Source organism: Eptatretus burgeri, chromosome 13 (genome assembly GCF_056783735.1).
Source record: "Eptatretus burgeri isolate ZD-2024b chromosome 13, Ebu_testis_v1, whole genome shotgun sequence".
Taxonomy (NCBI): domain Eukaryota; kingdom Metazoa; phylum Chordata; class Myxini; order Myxiniformes; family Myxinidae; genus Eptatretus; species Eptatretus burgeri.
Genome location: NC_140973.1, coordinates 64,118,334 through 64,132,158, shown reverse-complemented (window position 1 = coordinate 64,132,158; position 13,825 = coordinate 64,118,334). Strand labels below are relative to the sequence as shown.

At 44.6% G+C, this 13,825-nt stretch overlaps 1 protein-coding gene across 2 annotated transcripts in view; it reads right to left on the bottom strand.

The window, feature by feature from the left end:
• LOC147014654 (SWI/SNF-related matrix-associated actin-dependent regulator of chromatin subfamily A member 5-like) overlaps positions 1-13,825 on the bottom strand; it is a 98,356-nt gene that overhangs the window by 80,964 nt on the left and 3,567 nt on the right. Inside the window, exons 1-3 of one of the 2 annotated variants that reach the window (XM_085852797.1) lie at positions 2,770-2,964; positions 2,218-2,316; positions 213-439 (exon numbers count right to left, since the gene is read on the bottom strand). In XM_085852797.1, coding sequence (XP_085708923.1) covers positions 213-439; positions 2,218-2,316; positions 2,770-2,802 — 359 coding nt within the window. In that variant the 5' untranslated portion in view covers positions 2,803-2,964. Of the gene's footprint in view, positions 1-212; positions 440-2,217; positions 2,317-2,769; positions 2,965-13,825 lie in introns of those variants that run through there. The other variant, XM_085852798.1, reaches the window with a different exon arrangement.

Here is a 13,825-nt window from a genome sequence, read left to right as displayed (position 1 = left end):
GAAGGCAGGACTGTTGGCTCTACAGAAAAAAAACTAAGTTGCACTTGCTGATTAATCAGACGAGAAAGTAAAGAGGAAAATTAAATAATGATCAAATCTCATTATTCCCAGGTATTAAATTTGCATTTGTTATCTATTTTAAAAGCAATGTTTTGAAGGTGAAAGGCAAACACGGAAGGTTGAGCATGCCTAAAGCCACGGTTTGGACTTACTCTCCAACTGATATGAGATTCTGCTTTTCATCCGCCTTGGTGCGTGGCCGGCCAGGCTTGAGTTTCAATGGGGAGCTGGGCGTTTTCTGTGCTGCTGGCTGGACGAAGTGAGCAAAAAGCTCGGTTTGTTTGAGGAGGTACTCAAAGCGGTTGGCTTGGTCGGCTTTCTGCACAGCGGCGAAGCGCAGGATGTCCGGCCCGTGCCAGCTCACATTCAAGCCTTGGACCTGCCATTTCACAGCAGAAAGACAAGTATGAAAGTCAGAATAGCTCTCGAGATGCAACTTGCAGGTTGCATCAGGGGAGTGCTCAAAAATGGAAAATGACTTCACAGGTGTCAGACACCGATTTGCACAAATGCTTTCAAAATTAAAAAGAACATTACGATGACATTTAAAATAAATATTAGAAATTAAAAACATGTTCAAGATATCATTCTCAATCCTGTCTAAACGTACGCATCATCGGTGTAGCTTTTATTGCAGGGTAGTGTACACAAACTGCCTTACAGCTTGCTGGTTGGTGGAACATTCTGAAGAAATCCTCTCCTCAAGGGTAAAAGTATTGAGACTCGAATTTCAAAGGATGGCCAATGGCAAGACAAGCAAATAAACCTGGTCTTTAAGTAATGTACATGGCAATCAATTTGCATCATCTGAGATGAATGATTGCAAGGGAAAAGGACGGAAATCGAACGTGATGGACAATCAAAGAAAAGTTAAAATGGACTTGAATCACAAATTCATGTTTAACGAGGAATTTTAAAATCCTGGAAAATGCTTTGGCACAAGTTAGCTTGAAAACACTTTGGCTCCTGCAAACGCTCATCTATCAGCGTTTCAGATGGAGTCGGCCATCGTCGGACGACAACCGAGTCAAAGTGATGCGATCGGACAGATTGTCCAAAAGCCCCCACCAAGATTCTGACGAGTCTGCTTCCCCACCAAACACATTTATTCGATCATTTGCGGGTTTTTGTGCACAAACGTATCGACGAGTCAGATCTCGGATCGTGGTCAACGATATCAACAAGCTCGTTTGCGATTGGTCACGGTGGAATGACGCAACCAGGCTTTTGCCTATTATTGATAAATCTGAGTGAGTTTTACAACAGCTGAACACCAGTGTGACCACTCCTTGGCTTTTTTCACAAGATCTTGGCTATTCGTTGTTCACCTTGGCGTCTTGGTTTTCTATAGGTTTTCTTGGTGTATAGGTTTTCTATTATCATCGCTTTTCCGAAATCTTGTGAATTCTTGGCTTTTTTCATTGGCTCACCTTGGCATTTTGGAAAATGAGGAGTGGTCACACTGCTGAATACGTAACTCCAAGAATGAACATCATGTAAACGTAAATCTGTGGTCATCAGCAAAATATTTGACCGAAATGTCGCCTCGAAAAACACAAGTCTCATTCCTTTTGAGGATCGGTCCGTTCTGGGTATGTTTAAAGTAAAAGGTACTCGCATGAGATAGGGCGGGAGACCTGTTATCAGGATTATTCAGTCTCAGGAAAGTTTATTGTGCGTGTGCGTGTGCGTGTGCGTGTTTGCGCGCAATGGATTTTGTCTTGAGCTCGTCCATTCTCTTTTTGACTACCTTACTCAAAAGGGGGGTGGGGAGGATTCCAGGAAAGCTCCCATCGTGTGCTGCCTTTTTGGCTTTATCATTGGTTTGGGGCGCAGCTCTGCCGCTGATGCAGTGCCCCTATTACCAGTGCACTGGTACTCATTTCGCCGACCTCGGAAGGATGACAGGCTGAGTCAACCCCCTGGCGTTCATTCAGTGGAAAACGGGGCTCAAACTCAGGACCCTAGGATCCCAAGCGACCACCCTAACCGCCAAGCCAACACCTGGCTCCAGGAAAGTTGAAAGGTGAAGACTAAGGGGAAAAGAGGAAAGAAAAGTATTTTTTGAAGGGGAGAAGGAAGAAGGGAAGTCATCACATTGTTTGATACCTGATGTACAAGTTTTCAATAAATAAATAAACAAATCAAACCGCATACCAAATTCTCTTCATCGATGGACTCTGCCGTTGCAACTTTGACTTCAGAATTTTCCATCTTGACCTCCTCGGCTTGGACATTGTAGGACGAATCAGCACTCTGAAGGTACACGTACAAACGTCTAATTTGCATAAACAATTGGAATTCCTCCCCAAAACTGGTCATTATTAATAATAATTAAAACGACCTGACACAACCCAAAGTCATTTTCACCCCCAAATGTCTGTTGGCCCTGTAACTCGTGTCATCCCGCTCTTCCATGAGCCTCGACATATGTATAAATATATATATTTTTTTTAACCGGTATCAGTGTGCCACGTGACGTCATGCTCAAGGACCAGTTTCCCATTTTCATTGAAAGAACCAGGAACTATGAACCGTCTCACAGACGGGACACACGAACCTCAAGTTAGGCTATGTTATAAGTTAAGCAACGTGCGATCTTGGGAAACAAAGGAAGTGAGAAAGAGAACAAGTCAAAACTCCTAAAACACGAGACATTTGGCACGAAACCGGACACCTTCGCCATCGTGCTGCCACGGACCGGCTTACCTCGTTGTGTGAGCCGCTGTCGTCCTCCGACATCGCGCAGAAACCAAGATTTGAATGGTCAAAGGACGATCGGTGGTCAAATAAATATATATCTTAATAAATAAAGTCCCGAAATCCGGATGCGGTGATTTGAGAAGCCCAACGCACCTCCTCCACGCTGTTGCACCAAATCTCGCGATATCTCCTTGCTGTTAACAATGGCAGGATTTAAAATCTCGCGATATTTCGCGTACAACTTGCATGAATTTCCCGGGCCTGGGGGTATTACAAGAAACAAATAAATAAATAAGAATCCCCCCGCACACACACAATGCCCCTAATAATTTATTTACCGAAATATTCTTTCAAACCCTCAGCCTTACCGATCGATTGACGCCGGCTCATGAACATCGACAAAAGCTTTAACAAACTTTGTTACTACATCGAGAAGTTCTGTCTGCACGTGCGTTGTGTGGATCGTTCAAACGTTTCAGGGTCATTGATATATAAATTTTGGTTTCCATGGACACCAGTTTTTACTTTTATACCAAGATGCATGTAAGTGATAAATAATAACCACTTCATGAGAGAGTTAATTCATCTATCTATAATTCCAGGAGAGAGACAGAGACAGAGACAGAGACAGAGACAGAGACAGAGACAGAGACAGAGACAGAGACAGAGACAGAGACAGAGACAGAGACAGAGACAGAGACAGAGACAGAGACAGAGAGAGAGAGAGAGAGAGAGAGAGAGAGAGAGAGAGAGAGTGAGAGTGAGAGTGTGTGTGTGTGTGTGTGTGTGTGTGTGTGTGTGTGTGTGTGTGTGTGTGTGTGTGTGTGTGTGTGTGTGTGTGTGTGTGTGTGTGTGTGTGTGTGTGTGTGTGTGTGTGTGCCTGTGACAGCTGTTTCTCGATAACCACTGGTCCGATCTAATTGAAACTTGCCAGGTATATTGCTGGGGACCTGAGTATGTGCCTTTTCAAAGTTTGATATTAATCGGACAAGTGGTTCCCAAGTTATGGCCATTTATTTACCAAACCAATGACAGGACAGCTTGCTATGACATCACAATTGCAGTCACAATTATTCTTCTTCGTTTGATATGACGTCACAATTGACGCTGGGGACCTGAGTATGTGCCTTTTCAAGGTTTGATATCGTTCTTCTTCATCCGTTTCAGCTGCTTCCCAAGTGTTTCCCAAGTTATGGCCATTTATTTACCAAACCAATGACAGGACATGTTGCTATGATGTCACAATTGCAGTCACAATTATTCTTCTTCGTTTGATATGATGTCACAATTGACGCTGGGGACCTGAGTATGTGCCTTTTCAAGGTTTGATATCGTTCTTCTTCATCCGTTTCAGCTGTTTCCCAAGTTATGGACATTTATTTACCAAACCAATCAAAGGATAGGACACGCACGTACGGGCACACACTAGTACCTTTAATATAAAGAACATATTTGAAGTGTGTATTACACAAAAAAGAGTAGGTAAAGCTAAGAGTGAGCTTGGATGAAGCAGAGTTAGAAAAGTGTCAATCTTGCAGAATTTATACACCCAGTTCCAGGGGGTCCCACATATGACATCACAGGTGACTGGACTGCGTAAAAGATGACGCACGTCAAGTATACCTAAGTGCGACAATAAGGGACAGGTCGGTTTGGAGAACAATGACATGCCGTGACCATCATGACGAGACTGGAGAGAAGAAGAGGACGAAGATATATGTTGTCCCATAAAAAGTGACACCATTTAAAATGCTTACATAACTGATTACTGATTTGTGAGACCTATCACCATGACTCCATGGGATTAGGAAAGACGACATAAAAAGTTTTATATTCAGGAAATTTGGTTCTAGAATGTCTTACAATGACAACAGCAGAATTAGTCTGATATTCTTCCACCATGAACTCATCCTTCATCCTTCATCCTTCATCCTTCTGAAAATTTCCTAGAGAGAAGAACTTGAAGCTGTACCATATATATCCCATACAGTACCTCTTCACTATAATGGTGACAGTGAGCCGTTTCACACAATCGGGTGCTGCAAGGGTATTCGCCAACAGAGGACACCTGCCATGCAACCACTTCCATTTGGCATTGATTACACAGTTAATAAGGAATTTTGAATTGTAGATTTGTTGCCAGAAAAAGTGACATACGGTACCATATTAAAAGTAAAATGGAGCTTCCTGTGGAAGCCAGTCTGCGTCAGCTGTAACACTGCCACCTGCAGTAACAATCAGCATAATAGGCTTGAGAAGCCTTTTTTTGGCAATGCCAGCCCACACCACCATGCGAAGGAAAATCAATCCATGGATGTGTTTCTGCCTCACTGACAGTCGTCAGCATGGAGTGGTTGAAAGATCTGGGAGTGCTTGGTATATTTGCTGCCTTTAGGGAGTGAGCAAGGATCTGAAAGGATAGAAAATAATAATAGCTCTTCGACAAGCCATGAATCCTATCCTACATGCTGTACTTTTACAGAATTTGTTAATTAACTATCAATTTTATCAGATGCTTTCTAAAAAAATCAAAATTTCATGAAGTACAGACATTGTGGCTATTTCCTTCCACAATATGAGCAAGCCAGCATGAAGAAGTGAACAACAAACCAACCAGAGATGGACTAGATAGATAGAAAAGAAATAAGGGCAACACACTTGGTTAAACAAATGATGAACTGCCATTGATTGAGGAAATGGAAGAAGTGATCAGGCAGGACTTTCATCACTAATCTTTAAGGAGAACCCAAAGGCAATTTTTTTCTTCTTCTGAGAACCTTTGAGAATCGCTCATCACGGTCTAATTTGAAGGGGAATTTTTTTTTTTTGAAAAAAGTCCCATTGTGTCGATTTTCCATTTCACAAGTGACGTCACACCTTGAAGCCACCTTGATCCAAATGGCGGATTTCCATGGAAAAAAAGAGTGCGTCGAGCTCGGATTCCGACACTGATTCCACAGCCATTAGTAACTCGAAAGGTTCTCACAATGTTGAAACTGATCAGTGGGATTTTGAAGAAACTATTGGAGACGAAACTAGTGATGGAAACGCTTTCGGGGGAATTGTGTCGCCGAATCATCGTTTTGAGCCTTGTGCGAGTGAATCAGAGGAAGAAGGTGGAAGTTCTGATCACTTCAGCTCGGTAGGGTTTGAATTTCCATTCAGACCCTACCGAACTGGTGGGGGAGGGAAGGTGGGCAGTGTACCCTAAAGAGGTGGACACAGAGGCATGGGGCTGTCGATGGAGCGCATATACGCTCCTGGTGAGGCGAATAGTGGAGGAAGACCGCATGTACAAGGCAGTGGAGATCAGGAGATCGTAATGGCAACACCCATCTTATGTTGTCATGAGTCACCAAAAGCAACAGGTTCTGTGCCTGATCGATCGCCATAAGTTTCCCCATGACATACCGATGATGCCCAGTAAAGACCACCACCACATCAATGAATAAGTAACACTAGCCAAATCCGCACTTTGCGCGAAGTTTCTAAAGTGAGGGTTCATTAGGACGTTGAAATGAGAGCGAGAGATGAACCTTCAGAGTTTAGGCTTTATTCCATTTGATTGGAGCCGCTTCTGTGGGCACACCAGGAAATACAGGTTCAGCTAGGAGTACATAAGCAGTAACGTATACATGTGCAGTTAACCATTGCAGACTAAATCCGCGTAAGCACGGAGTTCGATATAATCTCCATTCTCACCAGTCAATGAGCACCTTCAGTTAACGAGCATCAAGTGGACAGCCGATGTCAATAGCAATGCCCCGGGGACAATCACTCGTGCCGCAGAGACATCCCCTTATACGCGAGACGCACAACATGTGATCCCGCGTCATGTCCCTCGATTCACGTTAATTCACCACATTCTCCCCACCTTTAAAATGTAACTAGGGGCCCATCTTACACACCATGATTGCTTTAGCACTATAGGAGTATACATTTCAAGCAACGCGGATTAATAGATCTACAGAAGCATACATGCCAAGCAGTGATTATTTTGAGTTGTAGGAGCATGGAAATGAGCATCGATATATGATATAATGGGCATATAGGAGCATGAGCAGCGAGAATGCCGATAATCCCCTTTACAGATTGAGTCGTCGAGGGGCCTTATTCGTCGACCTCTCCGGGAGTAAACGGCAGTTTCACTTGAGGGAGACTCCCGATCCTCTTGGTGAGCCTCGACTTGTGCCGGGGATGACTCCTCGATCGCTCTCGGGTGGAACGCGGCAGCCCCGTCGCCTGGCGGAGTTCCTGGGGGGGAAATGTCAGAAGGAGGAGTGCCAGAAGGTGGTGTACCGGCGGGAGGAGTACCTGAGGGAGCCAGATGGCGAACCGACACAGTGGTCTCCTGCCATCCGGGAGCCTGACATGAGCATACTCTGGATTAGTGTCAATGAGTTCGACCCCCTCCACCAGGGGTTCATACTTGCTTTGTCGCACCGGGCGTTTCATGAACACTGTGCCGGGGTGGGTCAGCCAGTTGGGCACCGTTTGACCGTCAACATAACGTCGTTGGTGAGTAAACATACGTTCGTGAGGAGTGGCATTTGTGGACGTGCAGAGCAAAGAGCGTATGGAATTCAGAGCGTCAGGAAGAGTAACCTCCCATCGCTCGGGGCCCAGTCCTCTCGATTTCAGCGCCAGAGTTACGCCTTTCCAATTACTCCATTATACCATTCCACCTGCCCGTTTCCCTGTGGGTTGTAACCCGTCGTTCGACTAGTTGCTATGCCGTGCTCTAATAGGAATTGTTTTAGCCCGGCCGACATGAAACACGGCCCTCTGTCTGAATGTATGTACGAAGGTCTCCCAAACATAGCGAAGAGGTCAGAGAGACATTTTACGACAGTGCCCGAGGTCATATCCGAGCACGGAAACGCGAAAGGGAACCTTGAATATTCATCAACAACGGTGAATATGTATCTGTTGTCTGTTTCGGTCGGTAGGGGCCCTTTGAAGTCGATGTTTAGTCTCTCGAAGGGGAAGTAGCCTTGATCAGTCTGCCAGAAGCCGCGCCATAGAATCTGGGTTTTAGTTCAGCACAAACAGGGCATGAAGCATTCATTTGTTTAATATCTTCAACAGAATAGGGAAGATTTTGTCTGCGTACGAAATGTGCCATCCTGGTTACCCTGGGTGGCACAGAGACACATGGAGGGTCTTGCAAAGCCTGACTGATTGTTGCCGAACTGTAGACCCGGGAGAAGGTATCTGCAGCAGGGTTTTCTTTCCCGGGCCGGTAAACAATGTCGTACCTGTAGCAAGCTAGGTCTATCCGCCATCTCATAATTTTTTCATTCTTAATTTTCCCGTTATTTTTCCCATCAAACATGAAAGCCACGGATCGTTGGTCCGTAACGAGCGTGAAGTGGTTTCCCAGTAAATAATGTCTCCATTTACGCAGCGCTTCGACGATGGCGTACGCCTCCTTCTCTATTGCCGAGTGTCTCTGCTCGCTTCTAGAGAGAGTTCTCGAGAAGAAAGCGACCAGCCGCCCAGACTGATTAAGTGTAGCAGCTATGGCGTGATTTGAAGCGTCGGTCTCCACCACGAAGGGCACCGAGCTGTCGATCGATAAAACCACGGACTTACTGATATCATCCTTGAGATTGTGGAAAGCTTTTACGACAGCGGCATCTGGTGGAAAGTTTTTGCAATGCACTAGGGGATGTATTTTCTCGGAGTATTGCGAAATCCATCTTGCATAGTAAGCGAACATCCCGATCACCCGGCGCATTGTTTGCAAGTCCTGAGGTGGTGGAAGCTCACGGAGCGGGCGCAATCGCTCAGGATCAGGCTTAATTGTGCCGTCGGCTATTGTGTAGCCGAGAAGGTCAATTGACCTTGCCGAGAATACGCATTTCTCGTAGTTGAGAGTCAGATTATATTTTCCAGCAATGCTCAAGAATCTGTCCAGATTCCTATCATGTTCCCTCTGATCCCTACCGCACACTGTGACTTTATCCACGTACACAAAAGTGTCTTCGAGGTTTTCATCTGAGATGATGTCGTCCATAACCCGTTGGAAGCAAGCTACTCCATTCGTGACACCGAATGGTATCCTTCTGAACTGGTAGAGGCGCCGCCCTGCCTGGAATGCAGTGTACGGTTTGTCTTCCTCTCGGATGGGAATTTGATGATAGCAGAGATGCCAACTTTTGGAAATCAGAATTAGGGAGGATTTGCAACCGACATCAAATAATGTGCGCGAAGCGCACATCTCGAACGCGGAGCGCTCGACCCTTGCGGCGGAGTCCAGGGCCCGCCTTCGGGCCCTGGACGCTCTCTAGTGCCCTCTGAGCCCTATTTTGGAGCATTTAACATGTTAAGAATTCCCACTTTTTGAACAAAAAAAGGGGAAAATTGTGCACTTTTTAATGTTACATGTATGTTAATATTAGTAAGTTAGGGGACAATCAAAGATTAACAAAAAGCACAAAAGAAGCAATATTTTCTTACCTTACTGGCTGGTACTACTGCTGCTTGCTTTTTCCATGGCAGCTTTGCTGAGTGACAGCTGTGTGGCTCTTTTAGCCCTTCTGATTATGTCTTTGCTGTATTCTCTCTGGTAGCAAGGGGTGCTATGAGCTAGTTTTTCAATTAAGAGAGCTTCCAGGGTTTTGACACTCAAATTGGGACGAAATTCAGTATGATTCTTCCGTACAAGACTGAGTGCCCGCTCACATGATGCGTTCGAATGAGGAATGACCAAGATTCCCTTCATCACTTTGCTCAAATTAGGATACTTCTTGGCACCAGTGCAGGGATCTGTGAGCTGTGAAATCCGATGCCACTGCTCATCCACTCTCACTGTCTCAGTAGCAATTGTAGCTATGGAGGCGTCTGCCTGGTCGTGAGCGAATTCACTCTCAAGACTGTCTATGTCACTATCACCGCCACTGAACAGACAGGGGAATTTCTTGATGAAAAACTCCACACAGTCAAACCCCACTTCTTGGTGTAGCTTAACATCCAGCACCTGAGCATGCTTGGCTAATTCATCATCTAGCGGCCAGGTTTTGAAGATGTAATTGCAGGCTTTCACATAATATGACTGCACTGAAGAAACCTTGGATGTCTGACTCACTCAGAGTGAAGGTGGATTTCTTGAGACTCCTTTGTTCCCTTATATACAGTTTGGCATCGTTCCCAATCATGAGGTCCTCATCATTCTTCTGATGATTTCTGTCAGAGAAGGGTACATTTACCAGAGGAACCGATGACACCGATGGTTTCAAAAACCGTACGAAGATATCTTTCAGAAGACCATTCAATTCAGAAGACCAGAAGACCAAGATCAGGAGATGAATACAGGGTTCGTCTCTTTGGAGCAGAAGATTCCCCTTCTCAAAAAGCTTGTTAGCATATCGAAGGAAGAAACAATAGAGTTTTGTTTGTGGAGACAAGAACATCCTGTTGACACGTTTTTCTCTAGATTCCTGCACAGTGTTTGAGGAAGATGCGCTTTTAGTTGTAGAACTCGTAGTACACTTAGCCGCAGGGCGATCACACTTGCGTTTACTGCCAGCAGAAGAGGTCAGACTCGTAGTACCAGATCCAATTTTACGTTTGAGGAGAGAGCTTGAGGTAGGTGCAGCCAAGGAAGAAGACCTCTGATTCGAAGGTTTTGCTGAGCTTCTATCAAGTGATTTGGCAAAAGCAGAACTTAACTTGGGTCCTTCTTTGCCTGTAGATGGGACTATCACAGTCTTTCTCGACTCTGAAGGGATCTGCTTTGTAGATGAACGTGATGAAGGGCCGGTGATGCTACCTGCTCTCAGCATTGGTTTTGGTGCTGTCCCTGCTGTCTTCTTCGCAGCAGATACTGCAGTGGTAGTGGTGAATGCTGCTCCACTAGTGCTTGATCCTGCAGTGCCAGTACTGGCAGTAGATACAGTGCCGTCCTTCTTGCTCGTTGTTAGAGTCTTGGCTACAGTTGGTTGCATTTTTCTTCGTACTTCTTCTTTGAAGAAGAGGCGAAGTGGTTCCCACTGTTCAATCAGCCTGTCTAGGCACTGACCAAGGGACAGCCACCTTGTTGCGACATGCTTCAGAATCTTGTGTGTCGGGGCATCACAGAGTTCTTGCAGTGCTTTCACTCCTTTGACGCGTTTACTACTTTTGTCCAAGTAGTAGTAAATATCGATGAGAAAGTCATCTAATTCAATGGGTAAGGCCTGAGCCGCCTTCTTGGCCGTATTGTGCATCATATGGCAAGGGCATCCCATGATGTAGCACTCTGGATTTTGTTTGTGGATATAAGCAGCGACTCCTTTGTGCTTGCCCACCATGACAGAGGCATTATCAGCACAAAAGGAAACACAATTTCCCAACGGAATTTTCCTGTCACTGAACTCATGATCAAGCAGTTTGAAAATGTTTTCTCCAGTGGAATCTTGTTTGCACGCAGGCAAACTTAGCAAACCTTGCTTCACAATCCCAGCACTGTTGTCATAGTACGAAATCAGGACAGGATATAGCTGGGCCTCACCACTGTCATTGCTACCGTCTGTAGCTAGGCTAAATGGAGCTAGTCTAGCAATATCGGCAATAGATGAAGCAGTAACATTTGACAACTCACCAATTACACTGGTCAACAACAAATTTATTTGTCTGCATTTTTACGCTGATTTAGGGGCCAGATCTGATGCGCTGAATCCAAAACTCACATTAGTTTTGTTCAATCAGGTCAAGTTTTTGAGATATGGCCACATGTCGTTTTTTACATTTTTGTTCACATGTACGCATGTGTGGAGCATTTAGAAGAAGTTGGTGGGGGTAAAATGTCATGTCAAATAATTGTTTTGATTGGAAATAATTATTTTAATGACAAGAAGTATTCAGGTACGATAGTTCTGGGTGATTATGTCGAAAAGGGATCAGTTTGAAGTCATAAAACCTCAAAATCTTCCAAAAATTGGTGAGGCAAAGCATAAAGTTCGTGGATCAAAACTAAAGTTAATGGGGAAGATTTTGTAATAATGTGATACAAAAAAGTTGTATTTCTTGAAATAACGAACTCTGAAGAATGTACAATACCTACATGCGCCAATTTATGACATGCGCTTCTGCTCAAGCTTGGAGTGCCACAGTACGAACCCAAAGATTGGAGACTGTTCATTGACAGCAGCAAGCGATCACTGAAATGTGTTCTGCTACACAACGGCAACCAGTTTGCCTCTGTACCCATCGCTCACTCGACTACACTGAAGGAGAAGTATGAAGCGGTGAAGTACATGCTGGAGAAAATTGGTTATGATCAGCATAAGTGGTTAATTTGTGTTGACCTGAAGATGGTAAACTTTTTGTTGGGACAACAGTCTGGCTTCACCAAGTACCCATGTTTTCTGTGCATGTGGGATAGTAGGGACCGTGCTCAGCATTACACGAAGAAGGACTGGCCTGTGCGGGAGGAATTGGTGCCATGCAAAGAAAGAAACGTCATCAACGACCCTCTGGTGGACAGAGACAGAATACTCTTCCCACCGCTGCACATCAAGCTCGGCTTAATCAAGCAGTTCACCAAGGCTCTGGACAAAGATGGTGACTGCTTCACTTACTTGTGCCAGGCTTTTCCAGGATTGACCATGGAGAAGTTGAAAGCTGGCATCTTTGATGGTTCTCAGATCCGTCAGCTCATCAGAGATCCAGAGTTCAAAAACTCAATGAACGAAGTGGAACTGGAAGCGTGGAATACATTTGTTTTGGTAGTGAAGAACTTTCTTGGCAACAATAAGGCCAGAAACTACGCAGAACTTGTCAACAACATGCTGACTGCTTTCAGAAACCTGGGCTGCAACATGAGCATCAAGATGCACTACCTATTTTCACATATGAACCGGTTTCCTGAGAACCTGGGTTCAATGAGTGACGGGCAGTGGGAGAGATTCCATCAGGACATGAAGGAGATGGAGACCAGGTATCAGGGTCGCTGGGACGCAGTCATGATGGCTGACTACTGTTGGAATCTGAAGAGAGACCTCCCTGCCGCTGAACATTCCAGGAGTTCGAAGAAACGGAAGTTCAAGCCCTGAAGTTTGAACAGTGGTGACGCAACATGCAATTTACTTGTACTTACCTTTATCAATGCCCACCATTCAGATGACAGTAATCGATGTTTCTATCATGTAATCAATAAATGTTGTTGGCAAAACATTTTTTTTCTTAAAAACATGTTTAGGATGATATGTGTTGACAAAAATCAGCTGATAATGCCACAAAAAATGTAATCGATTTTGTCGCAAGATCTGATTTTCTCAAATCAACTTAGCACAAAAACCTGACCTGATGGAGAGAAACGGATGCCATTTCCTGATTCAGCAGTGCCAGAATGACCTAATGCACTTGTAGAAATCTAGACATCTTTCAGAAAGTAAAAAATTGTTGAGCAGTCTACTTTTTTCTTCTTTGTTCTTGTTCTTTTTTTTTTTTGTTCTTTTTTTTTTTCTTGCTTTTTTGTTCTTGTTTTTTTTGTTGTTCTTGCACATCTTGCACATCTTGCAAGTTTTTGTTCTTGCACATCCATACTTTGAAGCAACTTTTGAATCTGGAAACATCTTTTGAAATAGAGGTCAGCATGATCTGAGACTGATATGGGCAAGTTATGTTCCACAATAAATCCACTAAAGAGAAGTTCCGCTCGGGTAACATCCTCTTCCTCGCTTGTCCCTTGTTTGGTGAAATAATTCAGAAGTGTACCGCAGTACTCGTGCTCGAAGATCTCTCCTTTGCAATGTCTGTGTGCCGTTTGCTTCCAACGTGCTTTCCCGAATATCATCGCGACCTCCGTGCTCAACTGAAATATCAACGCTGCATACTGTACAATACGCATGATGAATTCCTCTTTCAGACTTTCGAATACACGGGTATTGGAGACTGTATTCGGTCTTGTACTTCTGAGACCATTTCTTGGTCTTCGTAAGCTTCTTTTCTGCCATTTCGTAATCAACATCGAGGGCTTGAAGCATCGGTAACTTCGAAGTCGATGTTCCACAGCTGCAGCGCGACTCGTAGAACTCTAGCGGCTGTTAAACACCGCACGGTGGTCGCGACCGCCGGG